Genomic DNA, 20,235 nt, shown 5'->3' with positions numbered 1-20,235 from the left:
TGACACGAAGTGCGCGGACACGGTCCATGATGATCCTTGCGGATGATAATGTACGAAGGCAGTGTAACAAGGAATGAGGTGACGCGACAGATACATGATGATTACGATGGTTTATGATATACCTTGCTAAGTGGAGCGAATGTGTGTCAGTTATTATGGTTTGGAGGAACGAAAGTTGATCTACTGCTAGAGTGCGTGTGCGTGAGACGGTTCGTTTTGGTGTTTCTATTTAAACGAATCGGATGAAGAAAGGCTACGGAATATGATTGTAAAAAGGTGCCGCCAGTGGTCAGTGCGAAGTGTGAGAATACGAAGATTGGTCGGTAATGTGAGCAAAATAGCACAAGCAACAACATCAGCGAGTGAAATCGATCGGTTATTTGAACCGCTTGTTTACTTGCGGCATTAATGCAGAAGGCTTAGTGAGAAATGATAGTAGTACAATGGTGGCGATGATTGGAGGCGACGACTGAGGAAAAAGTAAATTGTAAAAAATTGGCAAAAAACAGATAGTTTGTGTAGGATTATCGCCACAGCAAACGATCAGCTTTACAAAATAGAACAATACATGGTGAGTAGAAAAATGCTATAAATTTGTTTTGATTTTTCCGCTTAGAACGATGCATTTTAATGAAGACGCATGATAACGGTATTCTTTTGAAATGATACCTGTAAGTAGTTGTTGCGTATGGCAATTACCATGGCTATGCTATGGTTGTTATGCGTGCGAACTATACTGCGTGCTTTCAATCGTAGTAGCGTTGGTCAATTTAAAGACATTGCAATTGAAAACTAGGATAACTAACATTGTAAATTAGTTGCAAGATAGTAGCATATGTATTACAAAAAGTAACGTTTGAAAGAAGCTAGAACCTGCTATAGCATCGGTTGCATGTTCTACAATTAGTGTTGACTGGCAACTTACCAAATGCTGCCATCGAATATGAAATCGTTCCAGTTGAATATCGTAACACGTGCCTTGTATTTGTAGGAAACTAAACGACAACATCAATGCGTGTGCCGCGTGTGCCCTCGTTAACGACTGCAAGGATGGACCGCTTTTTGGATCTCGTGTGTGCGTGTGTGAGAGCGCGTGTATCTGCGTTTATGTTACTGGCTCAAGAAAGGAGGGCAGCATCAGAGGTCATCAACGGTTCGCGATCTAGTAGTCACTCTGCGTAGTACACGTAGGAACGAGAATGGCGCCAGGCGCTCCAATCGATCGATGCGATATGCAGGCGAATATTGTTGAATCACGTTACGAAGTTAATGGAAAATGATTATATTAATTAACAGAACAGAACCAGGTAGCGACATTTTTAAGAAATAATAGAAATTATCAATAAAACGGTTATTAGTCGGTAGCACATCTTATACATAATGTTGTCCATAGCCACCCGCGGGGAGAAGCCAGTAAACATACGACGAGTTCTACCCTCAGTTGAGAACACGAATTCGTGGAAAAATTTGTGCGGTGGTAGATTTGGCATAAAAAAGGTTGGAATTGAGAATAACAGACACAAAAAAAGAAGAAAATCCTTTCCCCTTACACTTCGAACCTTTTGGAACCCCCTTTGTTGAACCAAATACGCTAGGATCTTTCTCTTTACGCTCTTCGCTCGTGCGGAGCGGAGCATCTCTCGAAACGATACTTCCTATTGTGTGCCATGTTGTCTCATTCCCGAGTATTCCGCTGGAACTCTGACGTTGCTTCGGCCAAAAGGGCGGACGGACACTTTGGCAGAAGAGGACAGCGTTTTGACTATTTTATACAATTCGTTGCTTTCCTGTTGTTCCATATGTGTCAGCGCCAGCAGCCGGGAATACGTCTACAAAAGCTGTGCGGGAATATGGATTCTTCCCCCTTGATGTTAAGATGTATGTATGTCGGTTGTACACGCTCGCATGTGCGCATCTTGCGGCTAGGTAAGAAGTCCGTCCTTAGGCAAACATGACGAACATCAGAGAAGACGCACGAGAGACGCATAGGAAGAACATCGTTCACCGTGATGCAAAAACGGTGATACACCGAGTATAGGAACAGGCACATCGAATGATGTGTCCCTATGTTTGTATGTGTGTGTCTGTGTTTGTGTGTATAGTGAGACCCAAAAACCGTTTCACGAAGCGTCGGTTGGTGGCCGGTGTTTCCACCCAGTCGTCTACCCATCCTTACCTCACCATGGTGTGTTCCTGACGTTGTCTTTCGTGTAGCCCAATATAGGATAGGAGAAGGTACTACTAAGAGGAGTTGCTTCTTGGCCGTGCTTGAGGTTTTCAAGATTGTAAACGAGAGCGGCTACCTGTCCTTGCCACCAGCTCATTATCATCGTGAATCAGTCTCTTCCATGGATACGTAACATGTTCATTGCACGCTATTAGAACCTGCCGCGCGCACACATTGACATCTGATGCAACTTTATGCACCTTGTTTTGCAGTCGAATGAAAATGGAATGTCATTAATTTGTCGTGGGTAGTAGTTGCCAATCTTTCTTCTTGGCGAACCTAACGGATTGGGGGGTTCTTTCTGACCCTTAACATTGAAGCCTTTGAATGATTACAACAGCGGCATGATGTGACGCACGCCAGGTCATTGGGATTTCTTTAAATCATCAAATCATCTCGACGACGAAATTGAAGAAGAGTGGACCATAAAGACGGTAGTAGAAAAGAGGAACAAAGACGGCTTTCTTTGAGAGGCCTATCTCAATGATGTATCTATATCTCTCGATGATCTCGCAATAGGTATCTTCCTCTTACCGTCAACGCTTTCACGGATACAAGAGTGGGGAAAGGCTGCTGTGCATGATCCTAGCACACAATGCGTGATGTGAGGGATGCCTCATGTTCATATTCTTCTCATCATCATCATCATCATCATCACCACCAGAGCACTGCTCCTACACCGTGTGGTTTATGCACGAACCCGTCCGGGTGCCGTTTGAAAAGTGCTAAGAATTCAATTCATTTCCGCAATCACGCGAATAACAAACACACACATCCACACATACAGATATGAAAAATATGCGTACATCACACGGACAATTAGAGATCGATTCATTTGGTCAGCATCAAATCACATCTCGTCTAGTATATTTCAATTATCCCGACCGTTTGGAATCGAATCAAAGTAGGCTATATTGGGATGTGTCAGGAATATTTTCTTCGTGACTCATCACCATTCTCGCAGGCAAAGTCAACTTTGAGTTGTTGTGCGTATTTACGAGAAGAACAACGCCCAAAATATAGTGCGCACCCTAGTGAGGAGAAGTTTTGTGAATATGATTTGTTAACGTGTTAAGCTATTGTTTTTGATGATTTCGTAAACCTCTTAAGCTCCGAATGGTATCATACGGTGAATATATGTTTAGTATCATTCGCCGTTGAATATACGCATGAATATATTAGGTATTATTTTAGATTCTAGAACAGCAAAGCTCACGAATGGTTCACTTAGAATCTAGAACATCGAATACGTAGCTCTACGTCGGTTGTTTGATCATAGGGAAAGGATTAAAAAAACACAAAACATTGTAAGACCATCTCCGGTGCTCTCGGATTGAAATTTCCCCAGAAACATTACAGCATGATGGGATGCTTTCTCGTTCTCGATGATCATCCTGCATTGGGTAATGAATTTAGGAATAGCAAACCAAATCTCTCTTCACGAATGCTTTAACTACTGAGCGAAAAAGTTTTAACTACTGAGCGTCTAAATGGAGGGTGTAGCAGGTGAGAATGTGATCAACCGATCAACCAATGGTGTAGAGCTGGTGCCTGAGTTCTGGATTCTAAATTGATCGATTGCGGTTGTGTAGTGAGAGGCTTGCATAATAAGTTACTCGTCCTAGCTCACTGACGGATGTTACTCTTCTTAGTTTACTGAACGGATCAAGCCACGGTAATTGGTGAAACCAGTCGGAAAGGAAATCGAATTTGAGCAATCATCACACCCCGGTTACATATGTTGTGTATGCACATAGAGCATTATAGATTAATATATGTAGCTTAACCAATGTATTTATCGCATATCCCTATATGATCATCGTCTCCATTGTGTACCGTTATCTCAGCCTACCACCAAACGCATTATCGTTCTTTCGACAACTATCCTTAGGATCGTTCGCCATTTCATTAAGATCGCGCTCATAACCGTTCAGGGGCAAGTGAAGAGAAGCTGGAAAAATATGCTAAAGCAAACCAAACAAAATCACCCACAAAAAGGGATTCATCTAATAATTATCTCCTCATGCGTAACTATCCTAATGTGGTACGACCAAAATAGTAGATGAACGTGTTGGATACGCGCCCCTCCTCGCCCCCAGGCAATCCCTTAAACCTTGTTCGAAGTGGAGGAAAACGCTTCCAACAACATCCCGGTTAGTAGCAGCTTAGTCGGGTCTAGTTGGATGGTTTTATAAGACAATGTATTTAGTAATAAGACCGAATGCTGCTGATGATATGCCTTCACACGCAAGGGCGAAAGATGGCAAAAACTATACAACTTATCATATGATCATTGGCTGACAGCAATGACAAGACGAGGCGGAGGGGACACTAGGAGATTGGACGGACGCGTGGTAAATTATGAATCGTAAAGAAAAATGTACTTTTGATAACAATAACCTTATTCTGGACAAAGATCAATCTCTTAACTAGCGCCAAAAGGAGCGGCGAATGTCTCTTGAACCGAGAGCTTCTAGTGTGTATGTGCGTGTGTGTGTGTGTGTCTGTTTGTGTGTGTGTATTCAGAAGGAGATGGAGCAAGGGAATTGTCAAGGCCGCTGGCGCCGCCTGCATAGCAAGCAATGTACGGATTCAAGAGATACATATGATTAAGTAAAGCAGATTGGTGCAAGTTTGTAGAAAAGTATATTACTCTACCCTCAGCCAAGTGCGGTCGAGGGCCAGCGTGCGGGCCACTTATGAACCACGGCATAACGTGTACGTAGTAGACCAACAATAAGCTAGTAGATATGGAGTGTAAGACAAATCTCACATCAAAACACACATACACACACACACACACGTACATCTCTTCACGAATGCAACATTCGTAAATCACACTTGGGACACGGAAGCCATACACACACACACGCGCGCGCGCGCGCATACACATTAGGCAGGCAGACAAGAAGAAAGTTTAGAATATTGAGTGGTTAAAGGAGTTTGATCGAGGGAAATAGTGTTACGAAGAGAAGCAAGGATAGTGTGCCGCTAAGAGCGTGCCCAAGGAGGAAAAGATGGTGTGGATTGGCAACAAAACTACAAAAAAGGGGGCACCCATTTGCGGTGAGAGATAGTATGAGATTAATGGTTAATGAAGAGGGCACAACGAGTGTGCGTAGTGTTGTAGTAGCCAGTAGTAGTGCTAGATGGCGGGAGTTAGTAAACTAGGGTGGCAGCGCACCGATGGGCTGGGGGGGGCTGGTGAACCTTCCGGAAGATGAGAAGCTCATACCGAAAATAAATTGCGCGAATGAGAGAGAGTGTGTGTGTGTGTGGATATCAATTCACAGGACAACAAATGAAACAGCAACCTACGATGTGGTCGATGTTCTTCACTCTACCGTACAGTAACATCCGTACACTACTCCGTACTCATCGTGCCTTGGGCCTTGGGAAAGGATTGTTTTGTGGTCGCGGAGGCGGGATGATGCGGTGGTCTTTTCGTTTTTCCGCTTTGTGTTGGTTCATTGGACGGTGGCGTCGACAATGTTGCATCAGGATAATTAAAAAGAGGATACACGCCCTGGTCCCTTGTTTACAGAGAGGATCGAGCATCGAGATGAGTGTGGTTGCCGGGATCTGTTGTCCCTTTCGGCATTATCGGGTTGTGGTAGGTATTGCATCCGAAACTTGGGGGTTGGTCAAGTCTAGTGAAGAGGAACGCTTCACGTGGTTGGCTGCTGTTGTGGACACATTGTGGAGTGGCTCATGAACACGATTTTCCATGAGTTGTCTGTAAGTATTTGGTAAAAAATTGACTCTTTTCTGGTGAAGATTAATCAATATGTTGCTCATCATACAACCAAGAAGCACGAGCAACTAGTCTATGAACGGAATGTTACCAACCGAAGTGAGGATGGTAGCCAACACTTAATTCTTTTTGTGCAGATACGTACCACAGTCCCAAACGCAACGCGTGTCGACAGCCGTGGTTGTGTGTGAATGTCGTCGGTTTGTCGTCAACGTCGTTGAGAAAAGAGGCACATAGCAAACACCGTTGACGCCATTGTCGTTCAATTGGTGACGTACGTACCGTTAGTAAGAGAATTCGCTTTGAATTCAGGTGTGGTTTCTAAATATACGTACCACCAACCGCGGGCCGAGGGTCCATGTGTCTGTTGGGACGTAATATATTTTTGAAAACTTATGTTTACGATAGCGTAGGCATTCGAACGCCACCGACTGTTTATGAGCTGACCGGGAGTGGTTAAGACTTTGAGAAGGACACTAACGTGTTCTCTATACACATGGCTGCCCAAAAGTATCTGTAATTCATGTGCAACATTCACACACATTGAACAACCTATGAATGAATGCGTTGGCAAACAGGAATGTGATATAAATATCGAATCTAATGAAAGGTGTGGTGGGTGATGTGAAATAACTAATTTTAGCACGAGTGTGATAAATCGATATAATGTCTCTTTCTAGCGTAAAAGCGTGTTCAACTCTTTCGCCAACCTTTAACTCGCGCCTAGGCCGCAACCCCCGGAAGCAGCACCCTATGTTCTCCAGCCACAAACCCGATCTAGAACGCGTCAGCGCATAATCGGGGTGTACTGGCCTGTTTGGAATATCAAACCTATTATTTATCCTCCATTGAGCAAGCATTTCAATAAACAGTACAATCACCGATATACCTTTACCCGCCCTGTACCATACCCATGGTTCGGACCAACGAGTGGTGCAGCAGTCGTCGGCTGGACCGGTAAATCAATCACCCGCTACTCGATGACGGGTCGCAGTGATGATGGTCGCATCGTTACTGCCTTCGGGTATTATGCATGGCAGCAGCAGTGAGTAGGTCGATAGCGAATTGCGCGGATCCCGTTGACAACGAAATGTTGACGGCGGATTATGGCGCTTTGGGTGTGAGACTCACGGCTAGGGTCTGGTCGACGGTCGTTTTGTCAATATTCGTCATTGCCTTTTGGACGTTTTGAATCAGAGCTCCGGATTCAAAGTGTCGTCTCTCGTTGCGACAAGTACCCTGATTCTGGTCGTTCGTCGATGGTGTTGACATACATTTGCAGGCGAAGGTCGTACCGTTGATTGATGCAGATTTTGGATGACAACTCTCGGTTTATCTCAGATGCCCTAGCCCCCGGCTAATATCAGCAAGCAAACAGCAGGTAAATCGATGCGCGAATTGATGGAGATTGATATGGAGAAAGTGTAATTTTTTCTAGGACACAAATATAGATAAATCATTTTCAGATTTTATTGAATTTGCACAAATTCGGACATTGACTATATGTATTTATATTTTAACGTTGATGTTAGCTTTAAACATAATCTCTGTTGGAACTGAAATATGCCATAATACAGCCACGCTGTTCCTCCAAACTCGCTAGCATAACAAATGGTCAGCTCTCCTACGAAACCTCAATCGAGCGTGATAAGATAAGGAGCGTGTCAATTTACCGTCTAATAGCTCTTCCCAACCTTGACCATTTGTTTTTGGATCCATCCTGGTCGGCCTGGACGCCGGCGCGTATACATCATCATCTTTCAGCATCATAACCAATCGCGTGGTGAAGTGTTTACTCCTCGTTCACTCTATCAGCGTGCGATTCCTGCGTCCCGGAACTCTTGCAGTTCATCCCGTCGCATCATCAGCTGAACCGGGCTGATAACAACAACACCCCGTCGGCATCGACACGGCGAGCGCCACTCGGTGCTGCAGTCAATTCAGTGCCTGTTCGAGCGTTGCTGCTCCCTTGGGTGTGTTCCTGTTCCCGACAGTTGCAAGCTAGAAGTAGTAGTTGGCTTTGAAATTGTAGTGACGTGTCGGCTTCTTCGAGACAAGCCTCTTGCAATCGCAGCAATCCGTGTTTCGAAAGTCAAGTGGTTAGCTTCTATTTTACATAGAAAATGGTGAAAATCCTGTGAAAATCGCGATTGAATACATTGACCCCCCGAGGAGAGGAGGAGTTTTCTCTCTCGGAAAACGCCTCGAGAGCAAAAGAGAGAGAGAGAGAGAGAGATGGCGCTGAGAAGTGTTTCCGCTGATATAGTAGTGCTAATCGAGAGAAGATAAACATGGTTGAGTGCCGGCTACGGCTGCTGATTACGCAAGATCGCTTCCACGACGCAAACGAAATGTTGTATCCAACCCCCCAGAGGAAACGAATCGCGCAACCAGCTGTTGATTTCAGTGGCAATAGTTACCGCTGGCGCTTGGGTTCTTCCCCCGGGGTGTGGAGTATTTTTAAATAATTTAGCCAAGCCTGCATGCAATGCGCGCTCTCCGATTCCGATGCGGTGCGCGATGCTTAGGATGAGGAGACGGAAACGACCGAAACTGCCAGCCTGTCTGTCTACCTGCCTGCCCCAGGCCCAGGAATGATATGAATGAAATTGCTTTCGCTAAATTTATAATTTGGCCCGTGTATTCAATCCTTAGCTCCGGTGGGACACTATTCGCCTTTCGCTTATCACCGCGTTCTGCTGCTGTTGCTCGTGGCTCATCCAAGGTGGCCATTAGAAAGAGCAACCATCACTACCAGCAGGAGTTGCTATGTGTGACCATCGCCAGAACCTTTCGCGTTCTGGCACCTTTTGTCTATCAGCATCCGATCCGACAAATGGCTTCTGACATTTAGAATAATAATCATTAGCCTGTTCTTGCTCTTCTCACACGAGCTTAGCACAAAGTATGACATTGTTCTAGGGTATTAATAAGGCATAAAGGTATTTAATTTGGGTCGGTCCCAGCAACCGATACTCTATCGTGGATAACCAGCACCTTCAATCCGTATGCTACCTTCAGTAATTGATCGAGATATTGGACGACGTGTTGGCCTGATTTCTTTGCGAGAAAGAGGAAGGGCAGAACGAAAACTTTTGTTTCGCGGCCAAATCACACGACCTGATTTCTTGTCGCCTTAGGATCGCGCCGGGAAGTGCAGTAATAAACCCGGCGGTTCACCCGTTGACGCTCGGCGATGAAAGATTGTAATGGCGACGTCGTCACCGCCGTCTTTAGCTATTCTGTGTTCTTCCTCTTCAGGTCTTTTAGCCGTTTGATCAACAGTAGCACAACACAGAAACACACACACACGTTATCGACCGACCGGTGGGTGAAGCGACTCCAGAAGCGGACAAACATGAATGTATGCGTCGTTGGGGCCGGGGTCGTCGGTTTAACGACCGCGCTGGAACTGCAGAGTGAGCTGCGGAACGCTAATGTCACCGTCTTGGCCGACCGGTTCGAGCAGGACACGTGCAGTGACGTTGCGGCTGGTCTCTTCCGGCCCGGAACCAGCTTTTCCGGCCCGACGGAGGAAATCACCAGGTAAGGGCGCGAGGTACGCGAGGTGTGATGTTTTTGCGGGGTGCCGGGAGGAAATGTTGATGGATGAAGGTGTAGTATCGGTATGGGTGTCGGTAGAGCGATACCGATCTACGCTCGCGAAGGGCTTTTTTATTTTGTTTTAGATATTTTTTTCTTTATAATACTTGAGCAATGTTTTATTTTTATACTTTGGTATCCTTTAAAATCCTTTCGAAATCCTGATTAACCCTTTAGAACTCTGAACTCTGAAGTGGTTCACTTTAAGCTCGAAGTCGTGTTTCTCTCGTAAACATCGCCTATATCGTCATTTTTCATTTTCGTCAACGTCAAAAAACCCCCAGCCCCCGATGTAGAGGCTGAGGTGGGACAAGGAATTCAATTTCTCACCAGTCGAACCCATTACCCGAAGGTAGAAAGTGGAGTGCAGCACTACTCCAAAGCGCCGCCGCAGTCACCATGGACGCCCCCCGACGTGTCAGGATGATGTCCGTTCGATTTCGTCGGAATGATGGCTCGGCAAGAACCTAATTTAAATGACCAAACGTCCGGTTACATCGTCGGACATGGGTCGCAGACGTGATATTACGTTCGGCGCTGGACGTTCGTGTGATTGCCGGTGTGGTGTGTCTAGTTTGTCCAGGTCCAGGGAAGAGAAGAGAAGGTGTGATGACTGTTCTGGCTGGCATGGCGTGCCGTCGTACGGTCCGGCGTTTTTGTTGAGGATTGATAAGTTTCGTTTAGTGGAATATAGTCGGTTCCATCAATACGGAACCGAAGACTCGTCTAGGCGTATTGTCGCGTACTTAACGTGTCAAGTACATGTTGCCATGTGCTGCCACCATGAAATCGATTGATCATCCATGCTTTTCGCTTTAGAACAATCACCGTTGCTGTTCATTTCGGACAACACATAAGGTTAGGTCATCATCGTCACCACGGTAATACGAGCAGCGAAACTACGCACACGGCCGGTGACGAAGAAGGAAGCAGCAGCAACAGCAGCAGCGTGTGCAGTGATTCGCTCCATTAGACACCTGTCGGAAGGTTTGCAACGGGGCCATCGGGTTGGAACGGTCGGACGTTTCTGTCGGCCTGGTCGGCGGTCGGTTGGTCGGTCGGTCGGTCACGATCGATAGGAGGTGGTTGTGTTGGCAACCAGTCATCGTCCCACCTCAGCGTTCTAACTTCCGCAAACCCCCCACTATTGGTAATCATCTTTCTCCTCAAACGTTGCACCTGGTCCTTGCTAGATGGAGGGTAGGGTGCCAACTAACCTCTCCCTCCCCTGTCGCCCAAGCATATTGTTACTGTTTTGCGCGATTTTGTTTCTCTCTTCTGCTTCTCCTTCTGCTTTCGCTGAACGTCCTTTCTAGCGTTACGTAATTTACTGTACAGCTAAGGCTTGCCGGGAGGGCAGAGGACAGTCCTCCATATGACTTTTAAGTTTGAGCCTCTAGTTGTGTGTGTGTGCGCGCGCACTATAGGTTTTTCTGGAATAGTTTACGATCTGGATACACGCCACGTGCTCGCCGTCTCGCCATCGTCACCGCCTACTGCGCTCTATGTGTGTACTATTTTTAGCGGCTTTTCAGAAGTTAGCTAGCCACTGGTTAAAGGTGGCTGCGAGATCGAAGAAGGCTGTTTAGGGTGGTCAAACCTCATATTTACACAACACATAAACACACATATTAACACTCAGTATGGTTCGCGGTGTGTTGTTAATTTGGTTTCACGTTTGAGAACCCTCAATAGATTTCTAAATTAATTACATTCACATGTTGCGAGTGGTATCAGATGTGCAAGGGGGTGGGGGGGGGGGGGGGGGGGGTTCAGCTGAATCTACAGTTGTGCTAAAGCGGCGCACCACCGCGCAGCACTCATCCCCTTATTTTGGATGACGCTCCTGCTGGGGCAACATTGAACCAATTGTACGTTTTCCATTTCTAACTGACACATCGATCCAAACAACCCAATTGCACCTTCATCGTTGCTCAGTAACAAACTGATTGAAATCAGGGTAAACAATCGATTTTCGAAGGATATAGTAGGACCAACTCAACTAGACCGCATGTCCGCTCTCTCTCTCTCTCTCTCTTTTCCAGGCTTGTCACACATTTTAACTATCGAAACGATGCCATGATGTGTTGTAAACAAGAGCACCCCTACCAATCATGTGGCCGCAATAAATGGCCTTTTGGTGGAAAGCTTTCAAAGACGGCCTAACCTCATCAATACAGCCTACTGCGAGGGCTAGAGCACGGATGCACGATCGGTAACTACGACTCGAAGTAGTTGCGCTGTCTAGTGAAGTTGATGACTGCAAGTGTGTTTTGATCGAGCGGCACAGCCAACAAAACTGTGATTTCCCGGCAATGCAGCAATGGCCATTTTCCATGTGCCCCTCCGTCGTTCTCTTTGACCTCTCCCAGCACCTCCAGGACGGCCATCAAATCTCGGACCGCGAATAGCGTGCTTAGTATATGTGTGTTTGTTTGTTTCTTTGTGTCACAACGCGAGGACATAAGCCAAGCAGAATACCCATGGAAATGCTGCTGGTTCGCGCACTGTTGCGGCCAATCGGGGGGAAGCCCGTCATGTGAAACACATTCCCAGGCCATGAAATAGGTGACGGAACCGCGTGTAGGATGGGGTCTTTCCCGCGGTCGTTCTAATAGGATGGCGAAGCAGATGAACGGTTCAAAATCGAGGTCATACCGGTCCGTCGAAGGTCATCGTTGGTGTTAGGATGTACCAAGCATGGCACTAGCCCAGCTTTCTAGTGGTTAGGCGCTAGTTCTGTTCGCTTTTGGACCCTTGCGACGGCCCATCGGCGACGACAGCTGACGTGACGTGGTTGGTTACCAGGGCCAGCTCATGACTTATCGATCGATTCCCACATTTTACACATAGTACACGGATGGCTCTACATGGTATGGGAACGGTCTACGGAATGGTTTAAATCAGATTTATGGAGTGCTGGCAGATTAGGAACGAGCAACGCTACGGTAGAACTATGATGGAAGGTGGTAGTGTTGATGAAGCGCGTTTGGGTTACGATTGGTGGTGTCGTGTGAGGCCATTGATTTAAGCACTGATTTTAGTACTTACCAATCCAATCAAGTAAGGTCATAAAACCGATGCACAGTACCGAGCATCCGCGGTAGATGTGTATCCGTAATTCATTCGCGGATCTAAACAAGCAAAGATGGAAAGAAATTCCCCACGAATATTTTAAGTGTTTAAGCTAGTAGCACTTCTGACTTTGTGGCTCTGGCTCGACTGACCCCCTATTCTCCCTCCGAATAGCCAAGAAAGGCAACAGTTTCCAATAGTCCTTTGCACCGAATTACCGAAGCCAGACGAATGGCACTCCAGGTGTGTTGTTGTAGTGCACTTCCTTAAAGACCAATTAAGCAATCCGGAAGCACCGGCCTGGCCGGGCGGAAGAGCTCTAGCAGACGGTCACTGACGTGACTGGTGTGCCCTAATGTTCACCAGTCACGCCACGCGACGTGCTGCTGCTCTCGTGCTTTGTGCGTTCGTTGTGCGGTAAACTGCGGTATGTCAAATTGCTGGCCTGGCCGCCACCCTTTCCCGATGGCCACTTTTCACTCTCCAGGGAACAGTTGTGCTACCCCGTTCAGGTTGAAAAACTAACCCCCTCTCGGTCATAAATATTTCTGCAAACGTAAAGGTAGGTCGCCCCGGGGTCATGGGAGCAGGTCAAATATAGGTCCTTGCAGGACAGAGTCCGACAGATGTCCTGGAAAACAACTGCAGTTCGTGCTGCACCGAGCAGCTGTATGATTCATAATTGTCCATTTTATTGTTCTTCACAGTACCACAGTGTACTACCGAAAAAGGGTCATTTCATTTGTGCCCACTCCTGACACTGTCCTTGTAGTATCCGGCAAACGTGGTCCACGTTTACGCTCCTGAAGAATAATTTTACTATGGCTACAGCGTGAAGTGAAAACATTGATAAGGACATGATTACCCATTTACGATACCCTGTTGCTTGTTCCGTCTGTTCGGAACAATAGTAAACCGAAACAATTTGTAGTAGCTTCCTTACGACCCGGAATACATCAATTTGTGTCGCTTGGCCCGAAGTGGGGATTGGTATGCGGCGTGTGCTATTTCCGTTTGTGAGTAATTTCCTTCCAGTACCAGCCACTAATCGAAGCTCTCTTTTCTGCTCTACTTGGGGCTACGTTACGGTACCACCACCGGACGTTCCCGCACAGGAAATGGATTTCAGACGCCTACAGCTACTGGGACGAACTACGCAAGACGGCACATTCCGTCAAGGCCGGCGTGTGTCAGTTGTCGGGCTACATATTTTCCAGCCGTGATCCCGCCATTGTAAGGGTAAGTTTATCATTGTCGTGTAGCCTTTGCCAGGGTTTTTTACGTTTTGTTAATCGTTGTTTTAACTCGACCCACCAGAATCACTACATCGAAAAGGTTGTGCCCGTGTACCGGTCGGTGACGGAGCCGGAGCTACGTCTATGCCCGGGAGAATGGAAGTACGGATCGTTCTTTACGACCATCCTTGCCGAGTGCCGCTTGTATCAACCGTGGGCCACGGAAAGGTAGGTCAGCGCGCTGCCGCTGCTGGTGGTGGTACTGCCAGGCGGTTGTGTGCAAAAAGGAGGTCAAAGATATGTAAAAAAATGTATGAATGACGGAAATTAATGATTTACATTACATTCTCTCCTTCCCCGCCCCCTGCGGTTAGGTTCCTGGAGAATGGTGGACAAATTGTGAAGCTTGACTTGAACAGCTTCCGGGAGCTGCACGGCAAGTATGACGTGGTCGTGAACTGCACCGGTCTGGGGGCTAAGCGTTTGTGCAGCGATCATAAATTGGTTCCCATCAGGGGCCAGATTACGAAGGTGCGCGCCCCCTGGGTGAAGACGGCATTCTATGCGGACTTTGATACGTACGTCATTCCGGGATTCGAGGGGGTAACGCTTGGAGGATGCCGGAACTACGATAGTTACAACACGGACGTATGTCGCCACGATGCGGCAGCCATCCGGGAACGGTGTGAATCGTTGCTGCCCAGCTTAAAGAGTGCACCAGTCCTTCGGGAAGCTGTCGGTTTGAGACCGCATCGAGATCCCGTCCGTGTGGAGATTGAGCTAGTGTCCACAACCGAAGGAGCGCTGCGTGTGGTACACAATTATGGTCATGGAGGGTATGGGGTGACCACGGCTCCGGGAACAGCAAAGTACGCCGTACAGCTTGTGTACGATGCGCTCAAGAGCAACAGCAAGCTTTGAAATGGAGGAATAAATAATGTTAAATAAAATAATGGAGCCAACTAAGGAGTTTGAAGATCTCTCTGATACTGAATGACTAAAATCTCTAGTACCGTCGAGAGTTTTAAATGATGATGATTATAATTGTTTGTGAGAAGAGCTTGTAATTTATTTGATTACCAGTATCATACGGAATGCTTCGGTACCTATTTATTTATAAATAGCAAATATCTCCCGGACTGTCGTGCTCATACTTTTTTTGGATAAAGGACTTAGTAGGGATGCAGTTGGGATTCCCGCCACCAGAGGGCGCTCGCGTTGCACTACACCGTTACGCCGTTTATTCGGGAATAAATCACTAAATAAAGCAAATGTTTAGAAATTACGGCCTCTAAAAAATATGAAACATACATCGTTGTCATGAAATATTAAAGAAATCATCCCAAATCCCCAAAATAGTACATTGAATTTGAAAATTCAACCAAAAATTGCTTTATTAACGTCCAACACCACTTCCTCGCTCACGTGTGTCGGCAGAGCCCCGGATAGGTGGGATCCAATCCCGTGGTACAGTGTGCTCCGGTTGGACCTGCCGTATAAACCTGCTGACCGACGATGTTGGTGAACGAGTAGTTGCACACGAAGTACACCGTTCGCCACAGACCTTCCTCCCAGGTCTGCATCGCACATCCGATCCGCGTCGTCCGATCGCTAACGACCTGCGTAAAGTGGCCAATCTTTTTCCTACGAAATATAGAAACACGATCAAGCATCAGCCATTAACTTGTCAAGCCTCGGAACACTTACGTTTGCGATCGTGGAAACGCCTCGATGTAGGCTGGCCGTGTCGCCTTGAACTCGCTCCACCATCCGTTGATGAAGCGAGCGATCAGATCGTCGATCGTGTAGCTTGTACCGTAGTACCGCATCAGCGACAGATTCTGTCCGGAATAAGGATACTGGGGCGTATTGCGGCACCGATCGTGCGCAAACACACACGAACGGGCATTGTGACCGGCCTGGGCAGCTAGTTCCTCGTCCCAGATGAGCGTTGGCATGTTGGTGGCCGGTGGCAGTGGTCCCTGTTTACCGGAAGCCACATGCGAGCGGTAGAGGTTGTGCAGGTGCAGTATCTGCCCACGGACAGGTCCATCCAACTGCAGCACACTCGCTCCTTTGCCGTAACAGTGTCCACCGCCAGCCAATGGTGGTGGATTGCATCCAACGTTCGGTCCACCGCGAGGGCACAAACTCGGTGAACAGTAGCCACCGCTGTAACTGGCCGTATGAGCTATCCTGGCAATGCCGTACCCATTAGCGATGGTCACCGTCCCCAAAGCCACCAAGAGAAGCGAAACTGCAAAGCAAGTGGTAAAGAAGAGATATCGATTTTTGAGGGTTTTCCCCAAATTCAGTATCCAGTGTACTGGGTTTCTGGGGCGGGGGTTCACCGCTAACTGGTTCACCTACCGCTGCACCAATGACGCATGTTCACGTTCGCGGTCACCGAACTTCTTCGACTTCCCGGGGGTCGGGTAAACTCGTTTGTAATGTCGAACACGGGACACTTCTTCCTTTCGGGCACGGGACACTTCCACTTCCTTCCGCAGTATCCTGCGGTGAAGAAACAATGTTTTAAATTAAGATCACGTTGCTGCAAGTCGAGAACGGTTTGGTTTCGCCACTTTCACTCTCCACTCTATGACCCTACAAATATTTTAACAAGTTTTATCGTTTAATTAGAGATGCTAGGATGTGCCAAAAGTAGTCACATGACCTCCAGATATCAATTCAATTAGTTTTCATTTAAACACTTCACCAATGCTTTGCAGTAATCACGCTTTCAACCAAACACTGTACGCTCTGCTTGCTCCACAACCAGCATACACCCCATGACACCCCAGACACCACACTATCACGGTATTCCCTTATCGGTCCCTTCGCTTCGCAACTTTCTTCCTTCCGTTAAATATGGATTGAAGACAAAAGTTCGCGTTAGCGAAGCGCGAAGAAAGTAACGGAAGAGCCCACACACCAATGCTGGAACTGATGTTACCAATGAACAGCCGCAGACCGAAGAAGAATGACGAGCACGACGACGATCAGGCACGCAAGGGCAGCAACGCGCGACTGAAACGCGACTGAACGCGTGCTCTCCGTAAAACACACAAAAATGGATTTCGCTTCCGCGCGTCAATCCCATCATCTGCCGGAACGTCCCACCGGATCGGCTTTTTTGGGTGAGGAGGGAGGGGACCAAGATCTAATCAACGATTAGCGCGCACGGTGCGCGGTGCGCGACCGCGACGCGGGTGCACCGCATCAGCAGGAGAAGGTAGCCGGTTCTGGCCTCGACCACGCGATCGTTAGTTGGTTTTGATGTTATTGTGTTTTTCGCGGGCGAGCGATCGCTAGCTTTTCACCGAAACCGGGATCGAGACCGGGATAGCACTAATCCCCATCGGCCCCGAATTGGCTTTCAATCGGCCCCCAATGGTCGATATCCGCTCCCAAAAAACGTGTGATCCCCCTCATCACACATCTCCATCGCGCGCGGATCTCAGGGGGCATTGGCATAAGCTTAGCCTACTTCGTCCGAGATTTCGGTGGCTATGGTGATGTCCTCTAGATGTCTGTCGTTCGCACGCCTCTATGGACCCTTTCAAGGTCGGCGATGGACGCTAGGGCTTTCGCCGAAACCACGACTCGTAATCAAACCGATCGAGACCTGTTTTTGGGGTTGCAGACGATACCAGGTGCGGTACCAGTCGGTGAAGCACCCTCGCCCGATCTTCCCTTCGTATAATTTAGTGGATCGCGCGATCGGTTCCTCCTTCGATGGCCGTACAGCGCAGAAAACAGGTTGCCTGTTGCTGGTGGATTTCGGTTTCGGTCGCGATAACATTTTGGGGCGCACTTTCAAAGCACTCCTCGCCAACACGCCCTCCCCCTCTCTCTCTCTCTCTTCGCCCTTTCGCGCAGAACGCCTTGGGCTCGGGCCTGAGGTGATAAATTATCAAAAGCATACGATTTATTAGCGGCTTGTAGGTCTCCGGGGCGGGCCAACAGGCGTACACCAGGAAGCATCAAGCGAGCATCATCAAACGGCACCTGCTGGGATTCGGTTTCTTTGCTTTTGTTTTTTAGGACTTTTGCGAGGTACTTCTTCCGGTCAATGGCCGCCGCCTCCACGGTGGTTCGTTTCCGATTCGATGCCGTGCGGTGCGACCTTCCTTCCTGCTTTCGATTGTTTCTACCGAAAAAGGGATCCCGAAAGACCAGCCAAGAAAGAGAGAGAGAGAGAGATGGCTTCCCGGGACTGTCAAAAGACGTTGATTTCTTTTTACGATCTTCAGTTTCTCGGACAAAACCGTAATCTTTTTGGCGGCCACCGCTCGAGGCCATCGGATTCAGGGATGATTGAGCTTCCGAAGATCATCATCATCGCGGTGCGATCGCCATCGCCACCGGCCGGAGCTATCACCATCATCATCCATCAATCATTCGATGGACAACCATCGTGAGGATCGCACCAACCAGCCGCTTATCCAGTTTGGTTTGTCATTGGTGGCTACCAATCGGGCAACCAGCTTTGTCGTTGTGCCATCATTCGGCAAGATCATTAGCGATCTGTTCCGCGTAGCTCTGCACATCCGGCGACCGCGAACGAGGTCGTCCGTTGATCGCTCTTTTGCGACCCATCAGCTTTTGGGCCACCAAAAATGTATAGAGTGCGCGAAAGACAGGCAGTTAATTACTCGAGTTTGTTCACTTTTTTTGCAAACTTATTCGTGGTGGCTTGTCATCATGGCGTCCAAAATTCCCACTATTAGTCATAAATACGTACAACCCAAGAAAACTCTTTGTCTCTCGATCTGGCTAGAAACAGCATCTTAGCTGTTAAAAAGTTGAGAAATTTATGAAATTAATCCCCTATGATCCCCCTTCAAAACATGTTTTATTAAGCTTTTCGAATAAAGGATACATTGTAATTTATTCTCCTTTACTTTTTAATTAATGGAATAATAGTCCAAAAACTTTCGAATATCCTATCAACGCAAACATTCGCATAGATTGGTGCTGGTGACTCTTTTCAGTGTTTGACTCCTCATGCTTATTGAGGGATGGGTTGAACCGCCAAACATAGCATCCCTAGCAGATTGGTTGGAGCTCTCTCGAAGTACATGTAATCCTAGAAAAATAGGGTAGTGAAGATAAGTAAGCTATGGCGTACACCCGGATTCTGAAGATACTCACAATTAATAGCAATGCCCCCAGTAAGGTGGCCTTCATCCGAACGTCCAGGTCTCTCGGGAAGGTAATGTTAAAGTTATCCGCATCGGTAAACAATTCTTTACCCACTCCCGACCACTGCTTGTTGATCTGCCCAATGCGTGTACCGTCGGTAGAGTAGATCTAGAAAGAGGGAAAGAAGCGCAACGCCATCGAATCATCCAACTATTAAACCGTCTCTATGGCTGGGATTTACCTTAAAAACAGCCTCACTGCAGCATGTGGCGAGCGTAAGGCAGGGTCCGACGATCTTCAGCACCGTCTCACCATTCTGATTCTTGATGCTGAACTTGGGCGTCCAGAACGACCAATCCTGCACAACATACCCGACACTACCGGTGGAAGCAGTTACCTCCAACTCCTGCAGACAACATGGAAAACAGCACGACTGACATCGCAACGGACGGGTAAAGTGCAGGACCTTTTTCATGGACTTGTCGACGATTTCTATATCGAAGCTGCGAAGTATACTGCAGCAAAATCGATTGCAACAACTTGTATCCTCGTTTGCCGAATACACATGATCACCGGCCGTGCTCTTGATTGTGTATTCGTTGGTGAACTCGTAGGGGCTGAACACCTTCAGCAAATCAGCAGACTGGAACACCTGCAGCTTGTCAACGGCAGTCAGATACTCCAAACCAGGAGGACACGCCGGAATAGAGATTGGTACACCTGTAATATGGAGCACATCTCGAGAACGCCCGTAACACTCATCAGCAGACGCTTTACTCACCGTTTTGCTGTTGAGCGATCATTGGTATACAGGCATCAGACGGAACACTAGGTTGAGTCACGATTGGCGCAGTCATTAATTCGTTCTGCAACGAATTCGTAAACTCGAGTGCGCTTTTTTCATTCATTGGATCCATCTCTTCGCGTAGTAGAAACTCAAATTTAATGCTAAACTGTTATAACAAAAATGTGCAACACCGCTAGCAAATTGAAGTCACAGCTAAATTTTGGCCAAAATCTAAAAAACATCCAAACCGTTCACTGCCAAGAATCATACTAACCGTCGAAACCGAATCATTGCCAAGTAGCACCACTAACGGAAGTACACGGCGAAGAACGACGTTATCACCGGGACTTTCCTTTACATTTCGACAGTCTTATGTGTTGATGGATGCTAGGAAGCACGGAGTATT

General features: G+C 47.4%; 2 protein-coding genes across 4 annotated transcripts in view; both read left to right on the top strand.

Annotated features, from left to right (window-relative positions):
- Positions 1 to 6,075, top strand: part of LOC125956816 (SRSF protein kinase 3) — a 10,093-nt gene extending 4,018 nt beyond the window's left edge. Inside the window, exons 2-3 of the mRNA XM_049689034.1 lie at positions 1 to 571; positions 992 to 6,075. The exon at positions 1 to 571 is cut by the window's left edge and continues 2,979 nt beyond it. The gene's annotated coding sequence lies outside the window, so the exon portion shown is untranslated. The remainder of the gene's footprint in view (positions 572 to 991) is intronic.
- Positions 6,076 to 7,921: 1,846 nt separating this feature from the next.
- On the top strand, positions 7,922 to 15,048 carry LOC125953585 (D-aspartate oxidase). 3 transcript variants are annotated; one of them, XM_049683237.1, is made up of 5 exons: positions 7,922 to 8,080; positions 9,219 to 9,527; positions 13,775 to 13,898; positions 13,977 to 14,122; positions 14,269 to 15,048. In XM_049683237.1, the coding sequence occupies exons 2-5, from the start codon at positions 9,340 to 9,342 to the stop codon at positions 14,813 to 14,815; spliced, it is 1,005 nt and encodes a 334-aa protein (XP_049539194.1). In that variant the 5' UTR covers positions 7,922 to 8,080; positions 9,219 to 9,339; the 3' UTR covers positions 14,816 to 15,048. The 3 variants fall into 3 exon arrangements, with proteins under 3 accessions (XP_049539194.1, XP_049539193.1, XP_049539191.1); XM_049683236.1 differs by having other exon boundaries at positions 7,922 to 8,107; positions 9,243 to 9,527; XM_049683234.1 differs by having other exon boundaries at positions 7,972 to 8,080; positions 9,243 to 9,527; positions 14,269 to 15,047.
- Positions 15,049 to 20,235: the final 5,187 nt, after the last annotated feature.

Source organism: Anopheles darlingi, chromosome 3 (assembly GCF_943734745.1).
Source record: "Anopheles darlingi chromosome 3, idAnoDarlMG_H_01, whole genome shotgun sequence".
NCBI classification, from domain to species: domain Eukaryota; kingdom Metazoa; phylum Arthropoda; class Insecta; order Diptera; family Culicidae; genus Anopheles; species Anopheles darlingi.
The sequence above is the reverse complement of the archived record's forward strand: the minus strand, read 5'-3'. Positions and strand labels throughout refer to the sequence as shown.

Bases quoted from the DNA above. Each gene is read 5' to 3' on its own strand.
- LOC125953585 (XM_049683237.1), top strand. From the start codon at position 9,340: ATGAATGTATGCGTCGTTGGGGCCGGGGTCGTCGGTTTAACGACCGCG. The intron at 13,899-13,976 runs GTAAGTTTATCA...TCGACCCACCAG, and splicing joins GTGATCCCGCCATTGTAAGG to AATCACTACATCGAAAAGGT. The intron at 14,123-14,268 runs GTAGGTCAGCGC...CCCTGCGGTTAG, and splicing joins CAACCGTGGGCCACGGAAAG to GTTCCTGGAGAATGGTGGAC.